Source organism: Protopterus annectens, chromosome 15.part0 (assembly GCF_019279795.1).
Source record: "Protopterus annectens isolate FY-2018-M chromosome 15.part0, PAN1.0, whole genome shotgun sequence".
NCBI classification, from domain to species: domain Eukaryota; kingdom Metazoa; phylum Chordata; order Ceratodontiformes; family Protopteridae; genus Protopterus; species Protopterus annectens.
The window spans coordinates 530,982,893-531,007,630 of record NC_056749.1 but is presented as its reverse complement, the minus strand read 5'-3'; the positions used below and the strand labels follow the sequence as shown (position 1 = coordinate 531,007,630).

Sequence of the window (24,738 nt, the reverse complement as noted above, 5' to 3'; positions counted from 1 at the left end):
AATAATACTTACAAATTAAGTATATATTCACACCTTACCAAATTACGTGATATAGGTGCCAACCAATTCATTACCTCATTTTTTGTCTTCTACTGCTTAAAAAACTTTGATAAGAGGTAGATTCATTTAAACCTGTCCGTTTATCAGTTGCAAGCACCAACTGCCAAAACAATTCCCTAGTCAGTAAATGATTTAACCAACCACCACCCCTTTTCTTTTTTGTCCACCTGTTGAATAATAAAAACATACAAATTTATTAAAACCAGGACAAGAAACACCATGTTTTGCTAATGCATTATGCATATCCTTCTTAATAGAAAAGCAATGCTGACGTGTTCTATCTTCCAACCTTTTCTGAGTCTTGCCAATATAAAAAGCTGGAGAGAAAACACAAATGGCTACATATAGAACCCCATAATGTTACAGTCAAAATAGCCATGACAACTGAGCACCTTATTATCTGAACATAGGTTCATAGGTTCATAGGTTTATACTAGGCTATCTGCCCTAAGGCATTTATAAGCCTAGCCCAAATTATTGTGGCTTATGCCACCCCTTATATGAAAAAATACTGTGCCCATTAGTTTGTTGTGCCTCTGTCCAGCAGTGACGAAGAGATGATTCCCGGGGTAAACCTACGATCTCCCATCCACAGGTCTAGATTTCTCTTGAACAGAGTCAGCGAGGTGCTCTGCCTCACATGGACGGGATTTTATTCCACAGCATAGGGAGTCTCTGAGTGATAAATCTATCCCTCCAGCACGTCCTATTTATATCCGTGCTAAGGTTTAAGTCGCTTGCTCTAGTGGTTTTGGTGGATTTGGATTTTTGAGGTGGAGCATGTCCATTAATTCGGGTTGGACATGGCCTTGTATGTCAGGCACATGTCACCTCTGAGCAGGCGGTATGCGACTGAATAGAGCTGGAGTTTCTTCAATCTGGCAGCATATGACAGATTTTGGAGTCCTTTATCCTTTTGGTGAGGAACTTTTGGGGTCTCTCCAATTGCTGCAGATGTCGGGTGAGATACATCCCGAATGGGGCATTGTACTCGATCATTGGTCTGATAAGTGAAGAGTACAGGGAACAATGACCTCACTAGATCTGGATGTGAATCCCTTCATGATCAGGTGGGCAATGTAGAAGGTCTTTCTAACCACTTTAGCAATGTGAGTGTCAAAAGAAGGCCACTGTCAACCTGGGTCCCCAGGTCCCTGATAACCTCTTCTGTGCTTAGTGGATTGCCACCTATATGGTAGCTTAGGGTTACCTTGTTTTTCGAAGGGTATGACTATACATTTTTGGCGTTTAACTTCAGGCCATGGCTCTGGCACCAGCTATCTGTTTCCGTGAGTCCCTTCTGAAGGATATCCGTGTCCGATGCACTTTCCACTATGGCCCAGTTTGCAGTCATCTGCAAACTTTGTCAACAAAGTCCTCCCATGTTGGCCTGTACTTCTGAGAAGTAGATGCCAAACAATAGGGGCCAAGGACCGAGCCCTGTGGGACACCACTTGTGACTGGCTTGGAGTCTGACACAGCGCCAGCAACTCTAACCCTGTGGGTTCTGTCCTTAAGCCAGTTTGCAACCCATCTTGTGACATATGGGTTTACATTTAAGCTGGTAAGTTTTTCTACAATACCAGAGTGGGGTATTGTGTGAAAGCCTTTGCAAGGTCAAGGTAGGCTGTATGGACTGCCTTTCCTCATCAATGGCCTTGGTGACTATTTCAAGAAGTCGACCAAGTTCAAAAGGCATGATCTTCCCTTGACAAAGCCAAACTGGGTCGGGTCCAATGTCTGCAAGTCCCCTATATCTTTGTTTATGAGCTCCATTATGATCCTCTCCATAGCTTTGCAGACTAGACTTGTTAAGCTTATGGGCGGTAATTACCAGGGTCCGACGCCACCTTTGTGGGTGGGACCACAGTTGCCGTCGCACTCCTCCTTGGGCACGTATCCTGTGGTAAGGCTGAGATTAAACAGCTGCCTTGTAATGCGGGTTTAATTCCTCATTTAGCTCGTGTAGACACACAGCCGGGGACACCATCGGTCCCATTGATGCTGTGTTTTAGCTTTAGAGAGAGCAGCTTTCACCTGCGCATTTGAGATGTCCGGGAGGCTACACTCGGCTGGGATAGTTATCTCTCTCTTTTAGGGGGGGTGGGGTGTTGCACTGAACCTGTCTGCCAGTATGTTGGCAATGTCTGTGGGTTCAGTGATTTTGTATCATTTTGGACTAATTCTGAGCATATCTGTGAGTTTCCACCCAGGTTCCTAACATAGCTGAAAAGGCCTTATGATTGTCCTTTGAATCCATGGCAATTTTTCTCTCAAAATTGGCCTTAGTTGATTTTATGAGTGCTCGATTTTTACTAATAATGATCAGGGGTGACTTCCCTTTTATGGATTTTGTTCTATCATGTAATAGCTTTCTCCTCTTATTGTAAAGTTTGTTAATGGCTGGGGTCCACCAGACTGGACGTTTGCCCTTTGTGGAAAGAGTCTTGGTTTTATTTGGGATTGCCTGATCCATGCAGTCCTGGAGGTGTTCATAGAATGCATTTGTAAGGGCTTCCGCAGCTTGGGATGTGGTTTCCTCTGACTCAGGGGCCTTGAAGGATACCACACCAGTCTTGAGTAGTGTGAAGTTTACATAACGTAATAAACTTTCCTACATTAACATATCAGCATTGTTTACATGCCTCACAGCAAGCCATGACTGGTTCTCTATGTCTGCTGTTGTACAAATTATTATTTTCTCATTTATTCTTAACACTAAATCCAGGTTTAAAAATAAATTGTGGTTTGCCCCCAGCTCTTCTCCCAATCCTTCAAAACTATTAAATATACCCCAATGTTTATTCATAATGTTCCTAATGTCCCCATTATCCAAAAAAAAAAAGGGCAGACACATAGCACTGGTACAATCCCTCTTTTGGTTATTGGAAACAATCATGTTTCCTTAAAATGGGTGCAAAATGATTCACCCCTTTTATTAACCACTTCCTTTATTACACACTCTACTAACTCCGGAGGATAAAGTCTTTCACTACATAGTTTTTTTTCAATTTTTCACATTCCACATTAATAAAATCTTTAGAAAACAATCAAAACAATTTGACAAACTGCCCTTTAACAATATTTTTTTTCATCCTAGGGCAGATTACTAGAAAGATGCAAGTAAGAATTACAAAAAAATAGTTTTCCTTAAAATGTTGGGCTCAGAATTGGTACTGCCTTCATTCCTACTTATAGTGATGTCCAATTAATCACCAGAAGACCAAAAAAAAAAGTACAGTTTTGTACCTACCATAAATGTAGATGTTCGAGTGTTCACACTGCTGCAGTCATTACACTTGGGTTATCCTGCCGTCAGGTGGTCCCCGCAGTCGGCCAGAGTTCCAAAGTCTTGGTCCAGCGTCGGTTGCTGTCACTTCTTCCCTGACATCAGTGCGCCAGGGGTATATAAGATGCATCGGACGCCATTTTCTTCAGTTTTTCTTGCCCCAGATGTCAGGTGCCCCCAAGTAGGTAGGCAATACATATTGCTAATAAAACATATATATAAAATAGAAACAATACCTTCAGTTACAAGCAAATACACCACAAAGGTTGTATAGGATAGAAAGGTACAGATAAGTCCAGCTAGGACAGAGGGGATGGAGGGTAACCTGGACTGCAGCAGTGTGAACACTCAAACATCTACATTTATGGTAGGTACAAAACTGTACTGTGTTCATCGTGTTACACTGCTGCAGTCATTACACTTGGGTAGAATCCCAAAGCTAAGGTTGGGTGGCTGGTTTATAAAGAGTTAGGACTGGCTATGAGTCCCTGCAGAACTGCAGTGGCAAATCCTGCTCTGGATTTAGAGTAAAGAGGCAAGTGGTAATGCTTGGTAAAGGTGTGCACTGAACTCCAAGTTGCAGCCTCCAAAATTTCCTTGGTTGGTACTCCACTGAGAAAGGCTGTTGAAGTGGCTGTTGCTCTGGTAGAATGTGGCCTAATGTTATTAGGGACTGATTTTCCATGCTGTGTGTAGCAGTAACGAATACAGTGTCCTATCCATTTGGAGATAGTCTGATTTGAGATAGCCTTGCCCTGTGATCCTGCAGCATATGCTACAAACAGCTGCTCAGTTTTCCTGAAAGCTTTTGTTTTGTCCAAGTAGAAGCATAGCTGCCTGTGCATGTCCAAAGAGTGCAGAAGTTTCTCCCCTTTATTCTGGGGGTTTGGATAAAAAGTTGGCAAATGGATGGATTGGTTAAGAGCCACACTAGATACCACCCTTGGCATAAAGGTAGGGTTTGTCCTTAAAGAAACTCTGCCCTGATGAAAAATTATAAAAGGTTCCACTGCCATTAATGCCTGTAGCTCTGAGACTCTTCATGCTGAAGTTACTGCCAGGAACAGAGCTGTTTTCCATGATAAAAATTTTAGATCGGCTGTATTGGCTGGCTCAAAAGGTGGCAGGGTCAGTTTTTCCAAAACAAAATTGAGGTCCCAAGTTGGTGTTGGTGCTCTCCGGGGCGGTCTTATGTTTTTAACCCCTCTGAGGTACTGCTTTAGCAAGGGATGAGAGAATAAAGGAGGATCCGTGTTGTAATGTGCTGAAATGTCAGAGGAGTGGATCTTAATTGATGAGAAGGAAAGGCCTTTGTCCAGCATCTCAGTTAAGTATTGTAAAATCTGAGGAATGTTTGGGACAAGAGGGTCAAGGCTTTGAGCCTGGTTCCAAGCACAGAATCTCTTCCATTTTTCTGAGTAAGATTTCCTGGTGCTAGGCCTCCTGGCCTCCAAAATGACATCCATAACAGCTTTAGAGAGAGGTGTTGCCTGTTTGACTAATGAATCTGCCATGCAGCCAGGTTTAGGGTTTTGAGCTGACCGTGCAGGATCTGATTGTTTTGTTGAGTCAGAAGGTGTGAAATTTGAGGCAAAATCCATGGTGGGCCTTGAGCTAAGTTCTTTAAGATTGGGTACCAGTGCTGGCATGGCCAGTCCGGAGCAATCAGGATCTGTGTTTTTTCTTGTCTGGCTTTTAGGAGTACCTTTGAAAGGAGAGGCAGTGGTGGGAAGGCATAAACTATTAGGCTTTTCCAGCTGAACGAGAGAGCATCCACTTTCCATGCTTGTGTGTGGTTAAGTCCTTGTGCAGAATTTTTGTAGTTGGCAATTCAGTGGGGAGGCAAAAAGATCTATGTCTGGGCATCCCCATTTTTGCGTTACCATGCTGAAGATTTGTGGATTCAATTTCCATTCGTGAGGGTCCATGATATTTCTGCTTAGATTGTCTGCCAGAGTATTTTTCTTTCCTGGCAGGAATTGTGCTTGCAGATGAACTTGATAAGTTAGAGCTGTGTTCCACAAGGTCATGGCTTGCTTGCATAGGGGATAAGAATGAGTGCCCCCTTGCTTGTTTATGTACCACATTACTGTGGTGTTGTCTGTCTTTAGTAATAATTGTCCTGGATGCAGAAGGTCCTTGAAAGCTGTTAGGGCATTTTGAACAGCCAACATCTCTTTTTGATTGATGTGAAGATGCATTTGGTCTGTGGTCCACTTGCCCCAAATACATTTTCCTGCCATGTGTCCTCCTCAGGCGTAATCAGAAGCATCTGTTGTTAGAGTCTGCCTGACTGTGGGTAGAGTGAAAGGCTGACCCTTGTTGAGGTGACATGCCTGTGCCCACCATCGAAACTCCTGTTGTAGCAGGGAATTATTGGTATTGCTGCTTCTAAACTGTGAGAGTGTTGAATCCAGACACTTTTTAGGTACCATTGTAATTTCCTCATATGCAGTCTGGCATATGGAATCAGTAGTATGCAGGATGCCATGAATCCCAGGAATTTTTCTTGCAGGGAGATGGGACTCTTTTGCCAGTAATTGAAAATATTGATTCAGTTGTCCTTGTTTGTCTGGCGTGTGATAAGCCATCTGGGCCGTTGTATTTAAGCTGGCACCCAGGAATATTATCTCTTGTGAGGGCACTAGTTTTGACTTCTTTTCGTTTACTGTGTACCCTAGAGAAATTAGCAACCTTTTTACAAACGCCAGATGCTTTAGAAGAATGTCCTTTGTCTCTGCTTGAATGAGACAGTCGTCCAGGTATGGATATATTTGAATTCCTTTTTGTCTGCAAAATGCAATTACTGGTACCAGGCACTTTGTAAAGACCCTGGGCACATTAGATAAGCCAAAGGGCAGTGCAGAGAATTGGTAGTGCATTGTACCAGCTTTGAATCTGAGGTATCTTCAGCAATTCTGTCTGATAGGGACATGCAGGTATGCCTCTTTGAGGTCCAGAGTAACAAGCCAAGCCTTCTTGCCCAGCATGGGAAGAAGCTGCTGTAGTGTCAACATTTTGAATTTCGGAACATCCAGGTATGTATTTAGAGTTGAAAGGTCTAGTATGGGTCTCCAGGCCTTGTCCTTTCTGGGGACCAGGAAGAGTCTTGAGTAAAATCCTTGTCCTTGTTCCTGCTGTGGTACTTTTTGAATAGCTCTCAGTCCATGAGGGCGAAAATTTGTTTTTGAGCCTCTGCCCATTGATTTTGTGGCAAGTTTGGCATTCCTTTTAGCCTTGGTAAAGTGTGAAAGTGGAACTTGTAACCTTGAGATACAATATTCAGAAGCCATTTGTCTTGGGTGACTGTTTACCAATTTTGAGAAAAAAGTGCTAGTTTTCCCCCTAAGGGGGCTGCCAAAAGGTAAGTGCTTGGCGTACGAAGGGGGAAGTCAATGGGACTGTTTCCTGTAAGGTTGAAGACTTGTCCTTACCTCCTTTTGGGGTTGAGGTACCCCACTGTCGTGGTCTGCTAGAGCCTTGGGGTTGAGATCTGCCTCTCTGTGGCCTGTCTGACACTGGAAAGGACCAATTCTTTGTAGGCCAATTTCTGCTAAATCGAGGTGGCTGTACCTGTAAGAAATCTTTGACTGTTTGCATAGATTTAGCTTTATCCTCCATTTTCTTTATCACCTCTCTTCTGCCTTAACATCAAACAAGGTATCATGCTGTAAAGGAGCATCCAATAATTTTGCCTTAACATAATCAGGTAAACTCTGTTCTTTTAACCAAGCATGTCCTCAAATCACATAACCTGTAACTGCAGCTCTGCAAGAGGCCTCTAAAGAATCAAAACCACATTGCAGAGTATGTTTTCTCACCTGTTCAACTGCATTTCTTTATAGTCAGGAGCTTCTGAGCTTGCAAGCATTTTCTGTTTTAACTGAGCCATTAAATATACTTGGTACTTAAGCATGTGAAACTGGCAATTTAATGCCCTTACTGCTAAAGTTGTAGAAGTGTAAACTTTCTTCCCCCATCTATCCAATGCTCTAGAATCTCTGTCAGAGGGTCTGGATTTTTTGCAATGGAAGCCTTAACCCATTTGGGACCCTGGGAAATAGTTTCTGGATCAGCAGAAGGGTTTTTATAAAGAAACTTGTGAGAGTCAGGGACTCTATAATACCTATTTGGCTTGGCTGGTGCAGGGGGCAAAGAATCAGGAGATAAGCTGAATTCAGAGAATACATCATCCACAATATCTAACACAGGCAGAATAGCCAGGGGCCTGTGCTGAGGCAATAAAAGGAAGTCCCTGAGCCTTTTATTGGATTCTGAATAATCCTGACTTTCCCAATGGAAATGCTCCCTCATGGTATATAATGTTTCCCCAAAGGAATAATCCTCAGGAGGAGAGGCTGAAGGGATAGATTATTCAGCATCAGAGTCCTCATAGGGGGGTAGGGAGTATCCCTGGTCTGAAGAGGAATCAGAGGAAATGGAAACCTGATCAGAGGAATCATAGTCTGTATCCTGCCAAGGCCTTTTCTCAGGAGGGAGATGGGAACCCCTGATTAGAGTAATGAGGTCTTCGGCCATTTTAAGCATCTGTTTCTTAGGCATGGAGGACTGTCCAGGAGAATGCTGTACTTGCTTCTTTGTCTTTAATGGTGTTTTTGTCTTGGCTGTTGCTTTAATGATAAGTTGTGAAGGTCTGAAAACACCCTCAGAAGCCGATGCCTGCTCAGCGGCTCCGGACCCATCTGAGGGATTAGTTTCCGTAGGCCCAATACCTCGAGTTTCCAGAGGTCTAGTTGTCTCCACGTGGGAGTTGAAGGCGGCCTGTGGCTCTGAGGTAGTGGGTGTCAGGGGCTGCGAAAGCACCTCACTGAGAACCGGCGACTGGCCTAGAAGAGGCTTCGTCGTCGGTTTTGGACCTCGGATGCCTGTCTTTATCCTTGTCTTTGCGTTTTTTTTTCAGAATTGCGGTCGTCAGTTGATCCGACGGCATAGTATAATTGAATCTTGGGCCAAATTAGTGCAAAGCAAAATCAAAACGTCGTTTTATTGTGCGTTTGTTAAATCTAGCACAAAACCGACAACTAGTGACGTTGTGATGAGGGCCTAGGCATGGAATACAGTAAGAGTGGAAGTCCTTATGAGGTATTTGCTTCCCACAAGAAATACAATTATTAACTTTTTCTGACATTGGTCTGAGGCAAGAAAAAAGTTTCCCCAATGGGGTACTTAGCTTTATTGAAGACTTCGGATCTGAAATTCGGCTTCGAAAATCTCAGGAGTCGGCTGACCGGCACTTGCGAACTGCTTTTGCTTCGGCCACTGCGTGGCAAGAATGACAGAAGAAAATGGCGTTGGATGCATCTTATATAGCCCTGGCACACTGACGTCAGGGAAGAAGCGACAGCAACCAACGCCGGACCAAGACTTTGGAACTCTGGCCGACTGTGGGACCGCCTGATGGCAGGATAACCCAAGTGTAATGACTGCAGCAGTGTAACACAATGAACATCTATACTTAATTTGTTGCAAGTATTTTGTTATTCTGAAGAAATCTTTTATATTGCTGAGATGAAAGCACTAAATAATATTAAATAATTCTTCTGATTTCACAAACTGGGGTTGTTTTTGTTTCCTTAATTTTTTTTCAAAGTACATAGCTTGGGCGATGATGACAAATATTTTTATTTGGTTTGGTTTGGTGTATTTCTTGAAGGTCTGCCAGATGTCTTCACAAGAACTGTTTTCTTGTTCTGTTTCAGATGAAATGAGATTGGTGAATTATCAAGGTGTAACAGCCTCTTAAGATTTTGGAATTCTGGGTTTGATGGAGGACAAAGCCGTAGGCAAGCAGCCATGGGCTCAGTCTGGTTCCCAGGTAGTTCCTCCTTAACTATCACCAATGGGATCTTGCCCCTGGTCATCAGCACCCTGGTGTCGAAGTCTTAGTCCTACTTGACTCTAGGTGTTACTGGAGGAATTTGGTCCTATGTGTAATAGTCTAACTACTGAACTTAGCATTAAAGGTCAGTTAGGCATGTCATGCTGAGGCCCTAAACAGAAGAGAACGTCAGAGTGGAAGTCTTTGAAAGAAACTGGTTTCCCACTAGAAAAAGAGTTATAAACCTTTTTTAAACATGACATCAAAATTATATTAAGTATAAGGAAGGACCCACTGGGGTACTTACATGGATACTCTGGTGATTCAAGCAGACAGATTGACTATCGACCCTTGAAAACACTATCTCATGCACTGGACTACAATGCAAGAAAAAAGTGAAGACGGTGCTGGCCAAAGTACTTATACCACACCATTGTTTTGCTTTGGACGGCAAAAGACCGTCAGATGGGGGATGAAGACTAGTGTTATGGCCGTCCATGGGCTTCTGCAAGGGAAGAATTCCAAAGACTCTCTACTGCAACACTGACTATGAAGAACATCAGCAATTGCTCAGCTGCTGGGGTCATTGCAGAAGCACAGGTTACGTTTGGGATTAATGTCGAACAGCTTTGAGCCATTTAAATGGTCCCTTCTGGGGAAAGGCAGTCATTGGAATCAGACATTAGGATTACCTCCTTTCATTGTCTGAGTTACTAACTTTCTGTAGCACCTCTTCCTTCTGGTCCTATTAAAGGCTATACACACATACTAGTCACAAGAGTTATGCTCCTTGCAGAGCCAAAAATGTTATGGGTGTGCCTGGTAACTGTATGCTGTCAGCCAGACACAAGTACATGACTTAAATGAAGGCCTGAGTGCAGCAATCATGGAGACAGGCAATGAATGTGCACAGTGAAAGAGGGAAGGGATGGGAATAAAAAAGGCTAAAACAGACAAAACAAGAGTTTAAAAAGGGCAGGGTTACCTTTACCTATTGGCTTATGTTTGAAACATTAACAGGAAGTAGTATGAGAGCAAATTTGTCAACCAAAAATAAAAAAATGAGCTGTACAGCCTGACAGAAGGCAATCTGGTGACTAAATGACAACAAGACTGGAGATAGCTCTCTACCACAAATCCCAAGGATCGTGGACAAATCCAGAAATAATAAATGGACAATTTTTAAAAATAAGACTACTATTAACCTAAGAATTTGACAAGAGTAAGAGAATATGAAGTAATATACAGTAAACTCTCAGTTAACCGGAACTCAAGCAACTGGCATTCTCAAGCAACTGACAAAAAATATCGAAGAAATACAGCACCATTTTCATGTGTTGCACTTTCTGTTTACCCTCCACAGAAATATACCTTGCGTTTTTAGAGTTTTAAAAAGGAAGAAAGGAATAACTTCCCGCTCTCCCCTACCTGAGAACAAGTCAAACCAAACCAGTAGTATAGGATACAGTATTAGTCAAGCCTATTTTTAAGAGTAACTCTTAAGCAACCAGAAACTACAGTTATCTGACATCTACCAATCCCCCATGGGTGCCGGTTAACTGAGAGTTTACTGTACATTTTCTGAAGTAAAAGAAGTCTGTAACTCTATTGTCATTGTAAGTGCAAATGTGCAATCCACCACCAATTCTCCAAAACCTGTCAGTTTTAGTAGGGATTAGGAAGGGGAGAGCAACAATTTGGCCAAAATCAGGGACTACTGCAGACATGGGGAGGAGCAAAGCAGCAAGCTTCTCAAACTCTTAAAGCAAGAATTGTGGACAAAGCACAAAATAATTGGGGGGGGGGGGGGCGGCAAAGGCCCAAAAAACAGGACAAATTTTAACTGCTGTCAATATCACGTAGCCAGTGACCACACAAAGCAGTAGATAAAACAAGTGCCCATCAAGCAAGAATGAAGGCGAGATTGACAACTTAACATCTGTTTATTCTCTCTGATGTCTCGGCACAATTTCCTTCAAGGAGATTTTTAAATACTGCTCTTATGAAATTACAAAATTGATAGTGTAAAAAGACTGTATTAACATGCATTTGCTAAAGGGAATGAATTCTCAAACACCTGTCATTATTTAGCATCCTCCTTCCTACACAGTCTCCCAGAAAACCACACACTTTATAGTAACAGACCAAAAGTATGAGGCAAAAATCTGGACTTTCTGTGAAAATCTATACATTTGAGAAGTATACCAAGTAGTATTATGGGAGCCATGGGAGGGAGCAAACAGTGTTGAGGGGTTTATATTAGATTGTTGAGATTTTACATTGCCAAAATTCATATGGTTGAGACATAATGATCAACAAAGTAAAATCTTAATCACCAAGTAAAAATACAGAAACAGTTTTAAGCAGGGGGCAAGCTCCCTGCACCCAGCACACCCCTGCTAATTTTACATACTAAATCCGAGACTGCACTACAGTGGGGAAGATGACACATTTCCTGATCCCCACTGAACCACCTGCATGCAACTCCATTTCTGCTCATCAGTTGGTTTGTGATACGTGACATTGTAGATAATGTGATCTCGACCATATGAATTTTGACAACGTAAGAAGAATCGATAAACTGATATAAACCCAGGCTGAGACAGGTTAATGCCTGCAGCATATAGCTCTACCCACTACCACCTACTTACCAGACCAATGGTTAAAAATATATACTTTAACTAGAAAGTGTGCCCATTTCCTAACTTTACAGAGGAAAACAAGGTAGAAACATTAAATTGCATATTTAAACAATGAATGTATGGACTTTTCCAGCAAAAAAAATAAGTATGACATACTCTGCATATTTTTCTTAAAGGCTCTGTCATCATCACAGATGATTTTTTTTCTTACGACTAATTCTCTTACTGCTTCTCTAGTTTTCCTTCATCATCTTTTCACAAGATTAAGCACTGAATTGTTTACTTATATTTTCCCCGCAATGCCTTAACCTAATAAAAATAAAACATATGACAGTAATATCCATATCCCACAGTCACAGCATTAGCAGAGTGACAAGTCCACTGTGGATACCAGAGATACAGTGCTTTGATCACCACCACCTTCTTTAGTCCAGATTAAGAAAGAGAAAAAAAACTTTTCAGTACCTAATCCACTTAAAAAAAACTGGAAACTGTATATGTCAGACAAACACTAGAGGAATCCAAATTCTATATTCCACTGGACTATGCACTTTTGCCAAGCTTGTTCAAGGATTTAGACTCCTTGTTTGGTGGCAAAAAGCTGTGGTCTGAGGACTCTGCTGGACCAAGGATATCATACAAGAGTCTGCTCCTGCACACCTGGGTACATATCTGGCCAAAGGTAACATGCTTTGTTGAAAGACCAAAGTCCACAGGTCAAGAATCAGGTGCAACACTGCCTACAAATCTGAACAACCCTGTTTGTAAATGCAATGCATTATGATGGTGTTTTCTGTCTAAATGTGAATCACCAGGCTGTGACAGCAAACCTGCAAAACTAGAAGGGCATTTTGTGTCACCAATATCTGTAGACAACTGACAGGAAGATGAGTGAGATGGAATCCACCAACCTTGAATTGAGGTGTCATACAGAATCACTCCCAATCCCCACAGAACAGCAGCTACGAAGATTAAACCTATCGGAGGTGAGGGTTAAATACCAAGCTTTAGTTCAGAGCTGGATGGGTCAAAAAGAAAAGTCTAGCCCCACTTCATGTCTTTTGTAATAAGGGCTAGTACACTAAAATGACTACAAAGCAAGTGCTAGTTATGTAAGACAGATGTGTAGGTGCTGCAGAGGGAACAGTAAGCACTGCCAACATGAGGCAAACAAGCTGATGAATTCAACACAAATGGAAGCTTACAGAAAACATTAAAACTGCATCTCAGTTTGTTTATTCAAGCTGATGAAAAAGAGTGGTCGCTTCATTCATATTTTTATGAAATTCTTCCAGCAATCACGTGACATAAGCCATCAAGTCAAACAATGAAGAAAGCCTGCAGACTGATGACAAAATCCTCTTTTGGTGGAAAGGTGCAATGGTGAAGACTGCAATAACTTAAGTACTTGGTCTACCCATGACTACTTACCTTTTAATTACAAGTGAAAAAACGTGGTGGGTATGGTGAGTTCATCCTGCTGCAAAGAATATGGTACAGGATATAATTCTTTTCCCTCCACAAAAGAAAAAAAAAAATCCACCTCCCCCTTACCATTACAAATACCTGGGATTCAGAGTGTCCAATCCTGCCAATGTGCTATCTGTCCTCCTCTCACCAGCCAAGCACACATCTGAAGTTATCAACTTTTCAGCAGTGCCTAAGGCAATTATGAAATGTATGCGACAGCCTCACTACCTACCAGACTTGAATACCGCCCACAGCAGTGATGGCACCATAATGTTCACAGAAGAAAGCTAAAGCAGCAAAACTGAGAAGGTTGGGCAGTTTACATTCACATAAACTTCACTTGTGCAAATGGAACCTTTCAGTGGACAGTATAACAAATTCAAATCAGTGAGCCACTTCAGGACAAACCAAGGCTACTGGCAGACAAACATTTACCTTACTTCAGGAAAAAAAATAACAAAAACTAGTGACTAGCTGCTAGTCAAGCAGCAGTATTAAGGTCAGCTGGTTCCCCCAGTTGAGGGTCACTTATTTAGGACTTCTTGAAAACAAAGCTCAAGTAACTGAAGACTATTACAAAAACATCAAAATGACAGCAACATCAACACCCATGGAAAGCAGCAAATCATGGTGAGCAGCTAGAAAGTTTCCATTCCACAGTGTTTTCCAGTTCCCTCAGCATATTATGTATGTCACAAAAAATACCGTTTCTTTCATCTGGATCTGATTGATTTTTATCCTGAACAGTTTATGTCTGAAATCATCATTGCAAGTGAATTTGTCGCCATCGTCCACATCTTTGCCTTTAGGAATCTTTGTAAGCACTCTAGCTTTGCCACATGCTAATGACTGCAGTGTTCTTCGGAGTTCTCCATCCTCTGTAAAGTAAAAATAAATAAAAACAAACAACAAATAAAAACCATGTGAAATAAGGTAAGGTAGTAATAGCTTCCTTATCAGATCTCACATATAAAGACTTCAAACTGACTGGCTTTCAAACTCTTCTACTACGAAATCCAAAACTTGCACTTTTTATCTTTATTACTCAAGTACATAAAATGAAAATATGAAACACTAAACAGCTAATTTTTTATTCTGCAAAGGCTGTACTTGTAAATAAATTTGCAAATGATTGCAACAGTTCTTGAAGCTAACAAAGGTAGAAGCAAGAGCGTGTATGCATAACTCTTTACCTCTAAAAGCAAGAAACCTGGAAAAAATACATGAGTAGACAGAGGCCAAAAATTAGGGACAAATTTTAAATATTGCTTTTACATACTTGAAAAGTCATTGGCATTACAAGTTTTGCATTAGCATTAACTTTCTGAAGCATATGAAGTCTGAAACTCAAATGTACGTCACTACTCAGTGATGCCAATCCTCAAGAATTTGCCAGAAAAAAAATTTTATGAGGAGCAGACCAAAAACATTAAGTAAAAATCTGGACATTCTGTGAAAATCTGAATAGTTGAAAGGTTATCTGTGCAAGTAAGAAATACCCATTATAACCACATTATTTTTATACTGCATTGTTATCAACGTGAGGCATGTCAAAGACTGGTGTAAGGTGCATCGATCAACTTTTTCTCTCGGCTCCGCAAGCAGGAAATGACAATAACTTTACACCTTACCGAGAAGTTCTTAAATGAAATACAGTATAAGGGAATAAAACAAAAGTACAGTTGTGCAAGTTACACTTAACGTAACAGTAGATGTTTGAATGATCACTGCTGCAGTAACCTTAGCTATATGGGTTATATCCTGCCAAAGATAAAACAGCTGGCCAGCTTCCAAAGCGTCAGGGAACCTTTCACCTGTCCACACTGTCAGGCAGCTTGAGCTGAGCTGACTAAAAGACAAGTTTGGGCATGAAGCCCTACAGTGTTTTCCTGCTAGCAGGGAAAATGAAGCATAGCCCTGAAAGGGCAATATCAGGAACCAAAAATAAATAAATAAATAAAAAATAATGTCCACACTCAGGCATAAAACACGCCAAAAAACACGGGGGGTGGAGGAAGGAGCAGCTATTGTAGAAGTGATCATTAGAACACCAACTGTTATGGAATGCTTAACTTACCACACAACTGTACTACATTCACCATATTTATCACTGCTGCATTACAGATTACCTTAGCTAACAACATTTGGGAGGTGGAAAGAGAAGAATAAAAGTGTCTCTGGAGAATAGTCCTAGCACAGCTCAGTCTGGAACTAGAGAAGGAATCAAGCCTATAATGATCTGTAAAAGTATGTACAGAGGTCCAAGTGGCAGCTTCTAGAATACTTCTAGTATCAAACCCTTTCCAAAAAGCCACAGATGATGTCAAGGCTTGGTAGAATGGACCTTGAACCTGCCTGAAATAGTTTTGTTGTGGTGAGTATAACAAAAGGTAACAGCCTTAGACAACCATTTGGAAAAAGACTGTTGACACAGGCTGTCCCTTCTTACCTTCCCAAGAATCGAACTGATCCAAACAGCTGAAAGATTCAGTTTTGTCAATATAGTACTTGAGTCATCTGTGGTCATCCAAGGTATGGAGTATCCTTTCTCCCTCATTTTTAGGTTCAGGAAAGAAAACAGGGAGATGGATAGTTTGGTTTAAAGTAAACTCAGATTCACTTTAGGAATAAAAGAAGGACTACATCTGAAAGAAACCCTGTCCTTATGGAAAATAAGGTAGGGTTGGACTCACTCAGGGTTGCTAGACATCCCTATTTAAGCGGGATTGTCCCGGGATCAGCAGCCCGATCCAGAGTCTAGCACTGACAGTTTAAATCCCGGCGAAATAGCCCTCTGCTGTATCCGTGCATATGGGCCAATCAAAAATCGCTAAACATGGAGCTGCTTGTGTTTAATGCGGAACATCAGGCAGTTCCGCATTAAACACAGCTCCGGTTTGAGAGTTTTTTGATTGGCTCATATACCGGCATACGGGCCAATTAAAAAATCGCTAAACACGGAACTACTGGCTCCCTCACATCTATACGTACCCACACCTTGACTTACCTTCAGTAGTCTGTTTTCTTACCGATTGTTCTTCCTGAACTGTTCCCTTCATTTGTCTCTTGCTTTTCACCTCACTCTCCACCCCTACCTCATATCCTCTTCCATTTCCCATAAATACCCTCAGCCCCCTCGTGGCGCCATCTTCAAATTCCTGATTTAGCCTTGGCTGCTGTCCGTTCTTGCCCCCAGCATTTCTTGACCTCTAGAAGTAAGTAATTTGCTGCCTCTTTCGATGATAATGCTGTTGGTTATATTTGAAAACATTGCCTTGTGACTGTAATTGTATCTCCTTCCTCGCTGTTGTAATACTTGTGTACTGGGTTAACTATACCTGAATGTCTATCTGTATTTGTGTTCACATGTGGAGCTGCTCTAGGCTTCCTCTACTCCGTAGCGAGAGCTCAGCGATAACAAAAGTAACATTTTTAGCCTAACATCGGCTAGTACATTGCATAAACCCCCAGAATTTCTGTAACTTGATTGTAAAACAGTGCTGAAGCACTTTACCGAGTTGTCTGCAGTGAAATAAAAACATATACAGCTCTACATCGCACTACTGCCTAGCGACTCTGTAAATTGGCTGCTTAAACTGTGCAGACATTATTAATGTACAAAACGAATACATGGTTATAAAGGGACCGTTCTGAATGACTCAATTATTAACTTTGACACTCTTAGCGAGTCTAAGTAGCCTTCCCTTTACAATCACTAGGTCATAATGATTTCATATCTAAACCACACATTCTAGCTATTCCATTTTGAAATGGCCAAGAATTTTCTTTTCTTCACCTGGAATTCCTATTTTGCATAGTCGCACATGGACCGAACAAATTCTGTGTTGGTTTGCTAGCAGAGAATCTTTCAACTTTAAACTCTAGCTTAGTTCCTAAAGTAGTGAATAATCATTTAGCCGCTCACACAGCTAGTGAACGGCCCAAATTTAAAGTGCTGTGCATTGGGCTACAAAAGCAAGCACCATTTTTATCTGTTTAAATATTTAGGAAATTATATGACAGTATAGTGATCAGGAGCGGTGCTCTTTGCTATGTGGTCTAGCTTTGGTGCTTCTTTTTAAAGCGTTTTTACCACTACCTGTTTTTCTTGGACAATTTACCTCACATATATGTACTTCAATAAGAACAGGAATATCTGCTTACTCTAACTTTACCTTGCTTTATGACATTCTAGTCAAGTATGTGAATACCTAGCGTAGCTGTCCGTTGAAGATATGCTTACACTGTTTCAATTACTATCTGCATAATTGGTACCACAGTAATACTATTGTATTTTTCTGGTTAAGTATGAGCATACTGTGAACTTGTAATTGTGTCTTCTAGTTTTACTGCACTACTTCTGTCTAAATACATGCACCTAACTAACTTAGACAAAGGTATATCTAAGCTTACAATTGTTATTCCATGGTATCTACGTTTGCTGAGTGACTGAACTGATGTTTTTCTTCAACTGCTTAGGATATTTTGCCTGTACTTATATACTAAGGGCTGCCTGTTAATTTCTTGCCTCTACATTTTTCTCTCCTTAAAAGTTCCCAGCTTCCCAACCTGCTAGTCCGGAACCAGGACGTTAAGTACCTAACGACAAAGGACCCTTTCAAGCTACCTGCAGTCTCATCCTACTGCCCTCATATCCCTATACCCTCACAGAGAAGGAAGCAAGAAAGTATGTATTAACTAAACCTGGCAATAAAAGAATACGTTAGTAACCTAACACTTCCAGGTGGTTTAAAGAACGCTTCCCAGCCGGGACATCTGTCCACTAGGTGACACCAGTATCCAGTCCTACCTTATATGCCTATCCGACAGCTTACAGTATAATTATTTTCATTCCTCTGGCTTCCAACACTTAATCGTGGCATAATCTCATTCTTCCTCTTATTTTTACTACAACCACCCTACTGTCCTCCTACAACTGTAACTACTGGCTCCCTCACCTCTATACGTACCCACACCTTGACTTACCTTCAGTAGTCTGCTTTCTTACTGATTGTTCTTCCTGAACTGTACCCTTCATTTGTCTCTACCAGCTCCGTTCGCCCTGTGGGCTCACTCCGCTCCCCTACCCTGCCCCCTATTCCCACCCGTCCCCAGCACCTCTACATTTATTCTTCCCATACTACTCCCACCCCATATCAATTAACTAATCAAAATTCTCTCATCACCCCACCCACTCTTATTCCTCCCACTCTACTATCCCCTACACTTCTCTACTCTTAGTCTCCTCCTTGTAAATTAATACAACCCTATCTACTTCCATACCTCTCCTCCCCAATAGCCAGTTCACTTCCACTATACTACTCCCTTCAATACTCCTCATTCTAAACATGCCCTCCCCAATCCTCTATACTGTCTGGGTCCCTTGCTCCCTTCTTGTACTACTAATTCCACTTTACTATGCTAGTTCTTACTCTTCCAAAGCACCCCCATGCCTACCTTCTACTCAAACTATCCCTTACACTCACCTGAAACCACTTTTATGCACTCATTTCCACTCTATATCCTCTTCTCTTATTCCACCTAACCTACTGTACCTATTCTATCCCAAACACTTCTCCACCACAACTAAAACTTTTACGCATAAACTATTGCTAGCCCCAACCAGCTTCCTATTATACAAATCCAAAAGGCTAAAAGTTATTTCCTGTAATGTCCTAGCCTTATCCGGAGAAATTCACCCAACCCCGGCCCTTGTCCTACTACAAACAACTCCTCCCCCCACCCCCTACTTCTCCCACTACATACAACCCTTTCCCCCCTTCCCTTTCATCTTCTGCCTTCTCTCACAACAATCTTAAGTTCTTCACAATCAACGCCCAGAGACTTAACAACAAAGTACACCAAGTACAAGCTTGGATTAGCCACAACCAACCTGACATCTTAGCCATCTCTGAAACCTGGCTAAAACCCCATATCGCTGACTCCGAAATCTTACCTCCTGGTTTCCATATCCACAGAAATGACCGATTAAATAAAAAAGGTGGCGGCTCTGCTCTAATCTACTCTAACCTTCTTTTCTTAATCTCTCTTCAAATCACAACTCCACAATTCAAAAATACTGAACTAACAGCAAGTCTCCTACGATTGAATAAACATAAGAATATCTGCATTATTTCCCTATATATCTCCCCAGGCGACAACATCTCTACCCCTGAAAATATTCTTTATTGGGCCTCAACTGAAATAAAGTATGAAACTTACATTCTAGGCGGCGTTAATATTGATTGGAATAAAATCAACACTCCTTCTCCCTTCCCTATCCATTAACCTCTACAACTTCACCCAAGTAATCCACTCAACCACCCGTCCTAACAAAATTCACCCCCACAGGATCCATCATAGACTGGATCCTAGTCACCCATCCAAACAAAATAATTCACTCTGGCACTATCCCAGACACCTTTAGTGACCATCTCCCTTCTTTCATTCATCGCTCAGCTAACTCCACCCAATATCAACACCATTACATTCCCACTCGCAATCTTAGCAACTTCAACCCCGCAACTTTCTCAAACATTTTTAAACAAATGAATTGGCAAATCCCAAATACTCTTCCCCTTGACAAAGATGTAGAACATTTCAACATTTCAACTCTGAATTCCTAAATACTCTGAACTCCCTAGCCCCTCTAAGAAACAAACGAGTCAAAGCTAATACTGCTCCTTGGCTGTCCAAAGAAACAAAACAAATTATGCACCAGAGGGACAAATCCTGGAAGCTTTACCAGAAGAATAAAATGCCTACCTTGCTCCAATACACCCAACTCCGGAACCATGTAGAAAAACTAATCACCATGGACAAAAAAAACGACTACAATAAGCTTCAGTCCAACAATAATAAAAACCCTAAACAATTCTGGAAATCAGTTAATTCCCTTCTCCATCCAGGATCCAGGAATAACCCCTGCCCTGACCCTAGTATAACTGGCACTGAACTAAGCTCACATTTCAACTCATTCTTTACAGAATCCATAGCTAACCTAACCAAAACTTTCCCGAACAACAATCCACACAACTCTCATTCTTCACCACCCAACAACCCTAATAACTGTCCCCTTAATTTCCAACTCAAACCAGTTTCAACCAATATTATAAAAAGGCTCATATCCAAACTAAAGCCATGCTCCAATGCCCCTGACAACATACCCTCCACCTTCCTCAAATGTGCTGCTGATGGTATTGCTCTCCCAATCAGTATCTTAATAAATAGATCCTTAAAAGAATCATATGTACCCAAACTCTGCCGCTCAGCCTACATTCTTCCTCTTCACAAAGGGGGCAAAAACACCAATATTTCCAATTTCCGCCCCATTGCCCTACTCTCTCCAATCTCCAAAATTCTAGAAAAATGTGTCCACCACCAACTTATGCCTTTCTTAACCCAGAATCAACTCCTAACACCCACCCAACACAGCTTCCGCCCTGGCCATAGCACCATAACTGCCCTACTCTCCTTCCTAGAAACAGTCAATCAAGCCCGAGATTCTGGACTCCTAGTATCCACAGTACTCCTAAATGTCTCTAAAGCATTTGACACCATTTCCCACAAACACCTTTTCTATCATCTCGCCAACTTTAATCTCTCCTCTAATACTTTATCCTGGTTCTCCAGTTACCTATCAGACAGATCTCAAGCTGTCAGATGGAAGAACTCTACCTCTTCCTTCTTACCAACACCCACCGGCATTCCCCAGGGGTCCATCCTCGGACCCATGCTTTACAACATCTTCATTAATAACCTTCACACAGTCATCCCTGACACAACAGTTATTCAATACGCTGATGACTCAACTTTAGTCTGTGCTGCCTCTAACCTTCCTGAACTACTGACTAAAACCCAAACAGCATTTTCTACCACTGAGAACTGGATGCACCAAAACCATCTCTCTCTCAACTCAAATAAATCAAAAATACTACTTTTTCCTCCCTCCAGGGCTTTCTCTTATGACAAAAATGCTTTCAAAGTCCTTAGCCAAACCAATGCTGCTATAGAAGTGGTCCCTTTTGCAAAACTTCTTGGCATTACCATAGACGAACACCTTAAATTCAATATCCACATTCAACAAAATATAAAGAAAACACACCAAAAATGAGGTATGCTCTATAGGAATAACCTCTTTCTCTCCAACTCCTCTAGGCATATGTTGGCAACTACCTACCTTCTACCATCTTTACTATATGCAGCCCCTGTTCTAACTAATCTGACTTCTTCCAACGCCTCCAAACTTGAAAATTGCTATAATAAGATCTCTAAATTTGCAACTAAATCCAAAACCTCCACTCATCACTGCCTTACCCTACAATCTCTGAACTGGCTAGAACTCTCAAATCACCTAGACTACCTACAACTAACCACCGCTCACAAATTAATATTTTACCCAAATAAATGCCCAGCCTTAACAAACATCCTTCCCCCATACATCCCAAATAGATCTCTGAACATCAAAATTTAATTTCTATCCACAAACCCAAAGGACCTGCTGGCCAGCTTCTACTCTCTTTCTCTCTAGGCAAGAAATGGAACTCCCTCCCTCCTTCACTTAGGACTATACCAAACTCAGAAACCTTCAAGACCCAACTTTTCTCATACTGGTCATCCAAACGAAAATGTTCCTGCTTACACCCTACCTAAATTCAAGGGAATTCCCCAATGAGTTCTTCATACTCCTTGCTCCTCTCTTCCCTCTAACTTATATTTCTATTCTCCAACAACAGACTTAAGCTGTCAGTCACTGATTAAGTAATCTCTCACCTGACTCCAAGTATGTATATATTGTAAATATCACAGTATTTCTATTGACTGCACAGCAAGTATTTACCTTACTTAATTAGAACTGCATGCAAACTGTCCCCCCCACTAGTATAATAACACAAGAACCTTAGCTCTTTTATTTTTAAAGACAGTTGATCATGCTGCTCTGAATGGAAATACCTGTAAACTGTGTTCTCTAATATCTGTTAACTGTGTTGTATGATGTACATTTTATGCATTTGCATTTCCTTACTGTAGGAATTTTATACATGTATTATACCTTTAAAATTATGTAACCCTTATTGTATTGCATATGGAGCTTTTCTCCCCGGGCCTCCACTGAAAATGGGCACCTTCAGGCCTAGTGGACTTCCCCGGTAATCAAACTGAAAATAAATAAATAAAATAAATAAATTGTGTTTATTGCGGAACATCAGGCAGCTCCGCATTAAACACAGCTCCATTTTGCGAGTTTTTTGATTGGCTCGTATACCAGTATACGGGCTAATCAAAAATTAAACACGGAGCTAGGTGTGTTTAATGCGGAACTGCCTGATGTTCTGAATTAAACAGAAGTAGATCCATGTTTAAAGACTTTTTTTTTTGGTCCTCAGTGTGAAAGATCTTTTTTTTTTGTCCCTACCCGGCCAGCGGGAAATCTTGCAACCCTGGACTCACCATAACATCTTGCAACTCAGATACCCTTCTTGCTGAGGTCAGAGGAATGCAATAACGTTATATCCATTTTCAGAACATCAAGTCAGCCAGATTTGCTGGCTCAAATGGAGTAAATGTTAGCCTCTATAACACAAAATTAAGATCCCAATGAGGGGCAACCAGTTTTCTTGGAGGCCTCTTATGCAAATCCCCATTCAAGAATATTTTGACATGACACTGCATTGAAAGTGGAGGATCCATAGGCACAGATTCTGAGATGGCTGATAAATGAACCTTGACAAAGGAATAGGAAAGGCAACAGGACAGTAACTTACACAAATACTGCAAAACTAGTGAACAACTAGCCCTGAATGGGTGCTGATTAAGTTGGTGGCGGGTACTAACTAAAAAAACGTATCCATTTGCTAACATGATTTTCTAGTAGCAGGCTTTCTTCCCTGCATGTCCTCAGTAAACAGATGCCTAAAAGGAATTGAGACCCTATCACCCAGGCAGTCAACTGAAGTTGACTGATGCTGGGGTGTATCAGACACTCCTGTTCCTTGTGTAAGTAGATGAAGTCTGCAATGAAGCTTCTTGTAACTGCCCCTGACCACTTCAAAAAGAAGGAAGGGATCATAGTTGTCTGGACTAGAAGACAGTCACCACAATGATCTTGTGTAGACTCCTCCTGAATCTTCTGAAGTATCCTAAATATTAATGGAAAGGGTGGGAAAGCATAGAGAAACATTCCTATCCAAGGAAAAGACAAAGCATCTGTCTTTCACGATTCTTGTATGGAGTCCTGGAACAGAATCTTGCCAGTTTATTACTCAGAGAGGACACAAACAAGTCTACTTTAACTCACCACACACTGATAAAATCTTGGAAGATCCTCCAATCTAGTTTCCATTTATAAGGTTCTGCTCTGGTCCTGCTCAGCTTGTCTGCCAAACAATTTTGCTCTGGTGGAATATAGGATACATGTAGACCAAGACTTTTCTGTGAAGCTATATCCCAAGCTAACAAGTCTAGCTTGCAAAGGCAGTACAATCTTGGTTCCCCCCTTGCTTGCTGATGTACCACATGACGGTGGTATTGTCTGTAGCCACTTGAAAAGGTCCCAGGGACCAAAGATGGTTCAGAGAGGTAGTGTCTTCATCAGGGAAGCATCTTGTTGACATTTATGTGCTTGCATATTCTCTTGGTGTCCCATACCCCGCATGCACATTTATTCCTCCTGAAACTGCTCCTCAAGCAAAGTCTGAAGGGTCTGTGGTGACTGACTACTTTGAAGCAGGAACGGAGAAGGGGAGACCTGGATTTAAGGATAAATGTTGTCTCCACCAAAAATATTTCCCTTCAGACAACCCCCATTACTGGGATTTGAAAAGATATAGTGTGTTGATGCTGGGACAAAAGAGATATAAGATACCTCTGTATTTTTCTCATGTGGAGCACTGCCAGGGGTATTATGAGAATCATAGATGCCATAAGACCCAAAACCCTGTGGCATTCCCTCACAGTGACTGAAGTCTGTGTGGAAAACCTTACAAACAGATCTAAATAAAGGTCTAATTCTCCTCTGGAAGAAAAGCTCTTTAAACTGAGGTGTCTAGCTGACATCCTAGGAACACAATCCTGTGTGGGGAAATCAAGAAAGACTTTTGAATGTTCTCTCGCAATCCTGGCTTGTGCAAGAGAGCTCTCACCCAAGACAGAAATTCCTGACACTTTGACAAAAACTCTGCAAAGATAAGTAAACAACTATGTATGGAAAAAATGTGGACACCCTTTAGCCTGCAATGAGCTATAACTGGAACTAGACACTTTGTGAACACTCTTGGTGCAGTGGATAGTCCAAAGGGTAAAGCAGAGAACTAATAACGAGATCCAGACACACAAAACCTTAAGAAATATCTGAAGTCTGGATGAATAATAATCTGATAAGCATCTTTTAAGTCTAGTATTACCAGAAAACGTAAAAAAAAGAAAGAGGAGGGTAAAAG

At 41.4% G+C, this 24,738-nt stretch overlaps 1 protein-coding gene across 1 annotated transcript in view; it reads right to left on the bottom strand.

Annotated features, from left to right (window-relative positions):
* CUL4B (cullin 4B) overlaps window positions 1-24,738 on the bottom strand; it is a 3,236,793-nt gene that overhangs the window by 225,336 nt on the left and 2,986,719 nt on the right. The window contains exon 18 of the mRNA XM_044057336.1: window positions 14,006-14,178. Coding sequence (XP_043913271.1) covers window positions 14,006-14,178 — 173 coding nt within the window. The remainder of the gene's footprint in view (window positions 1-14,005; window positions 14,179-24,738) is intronic.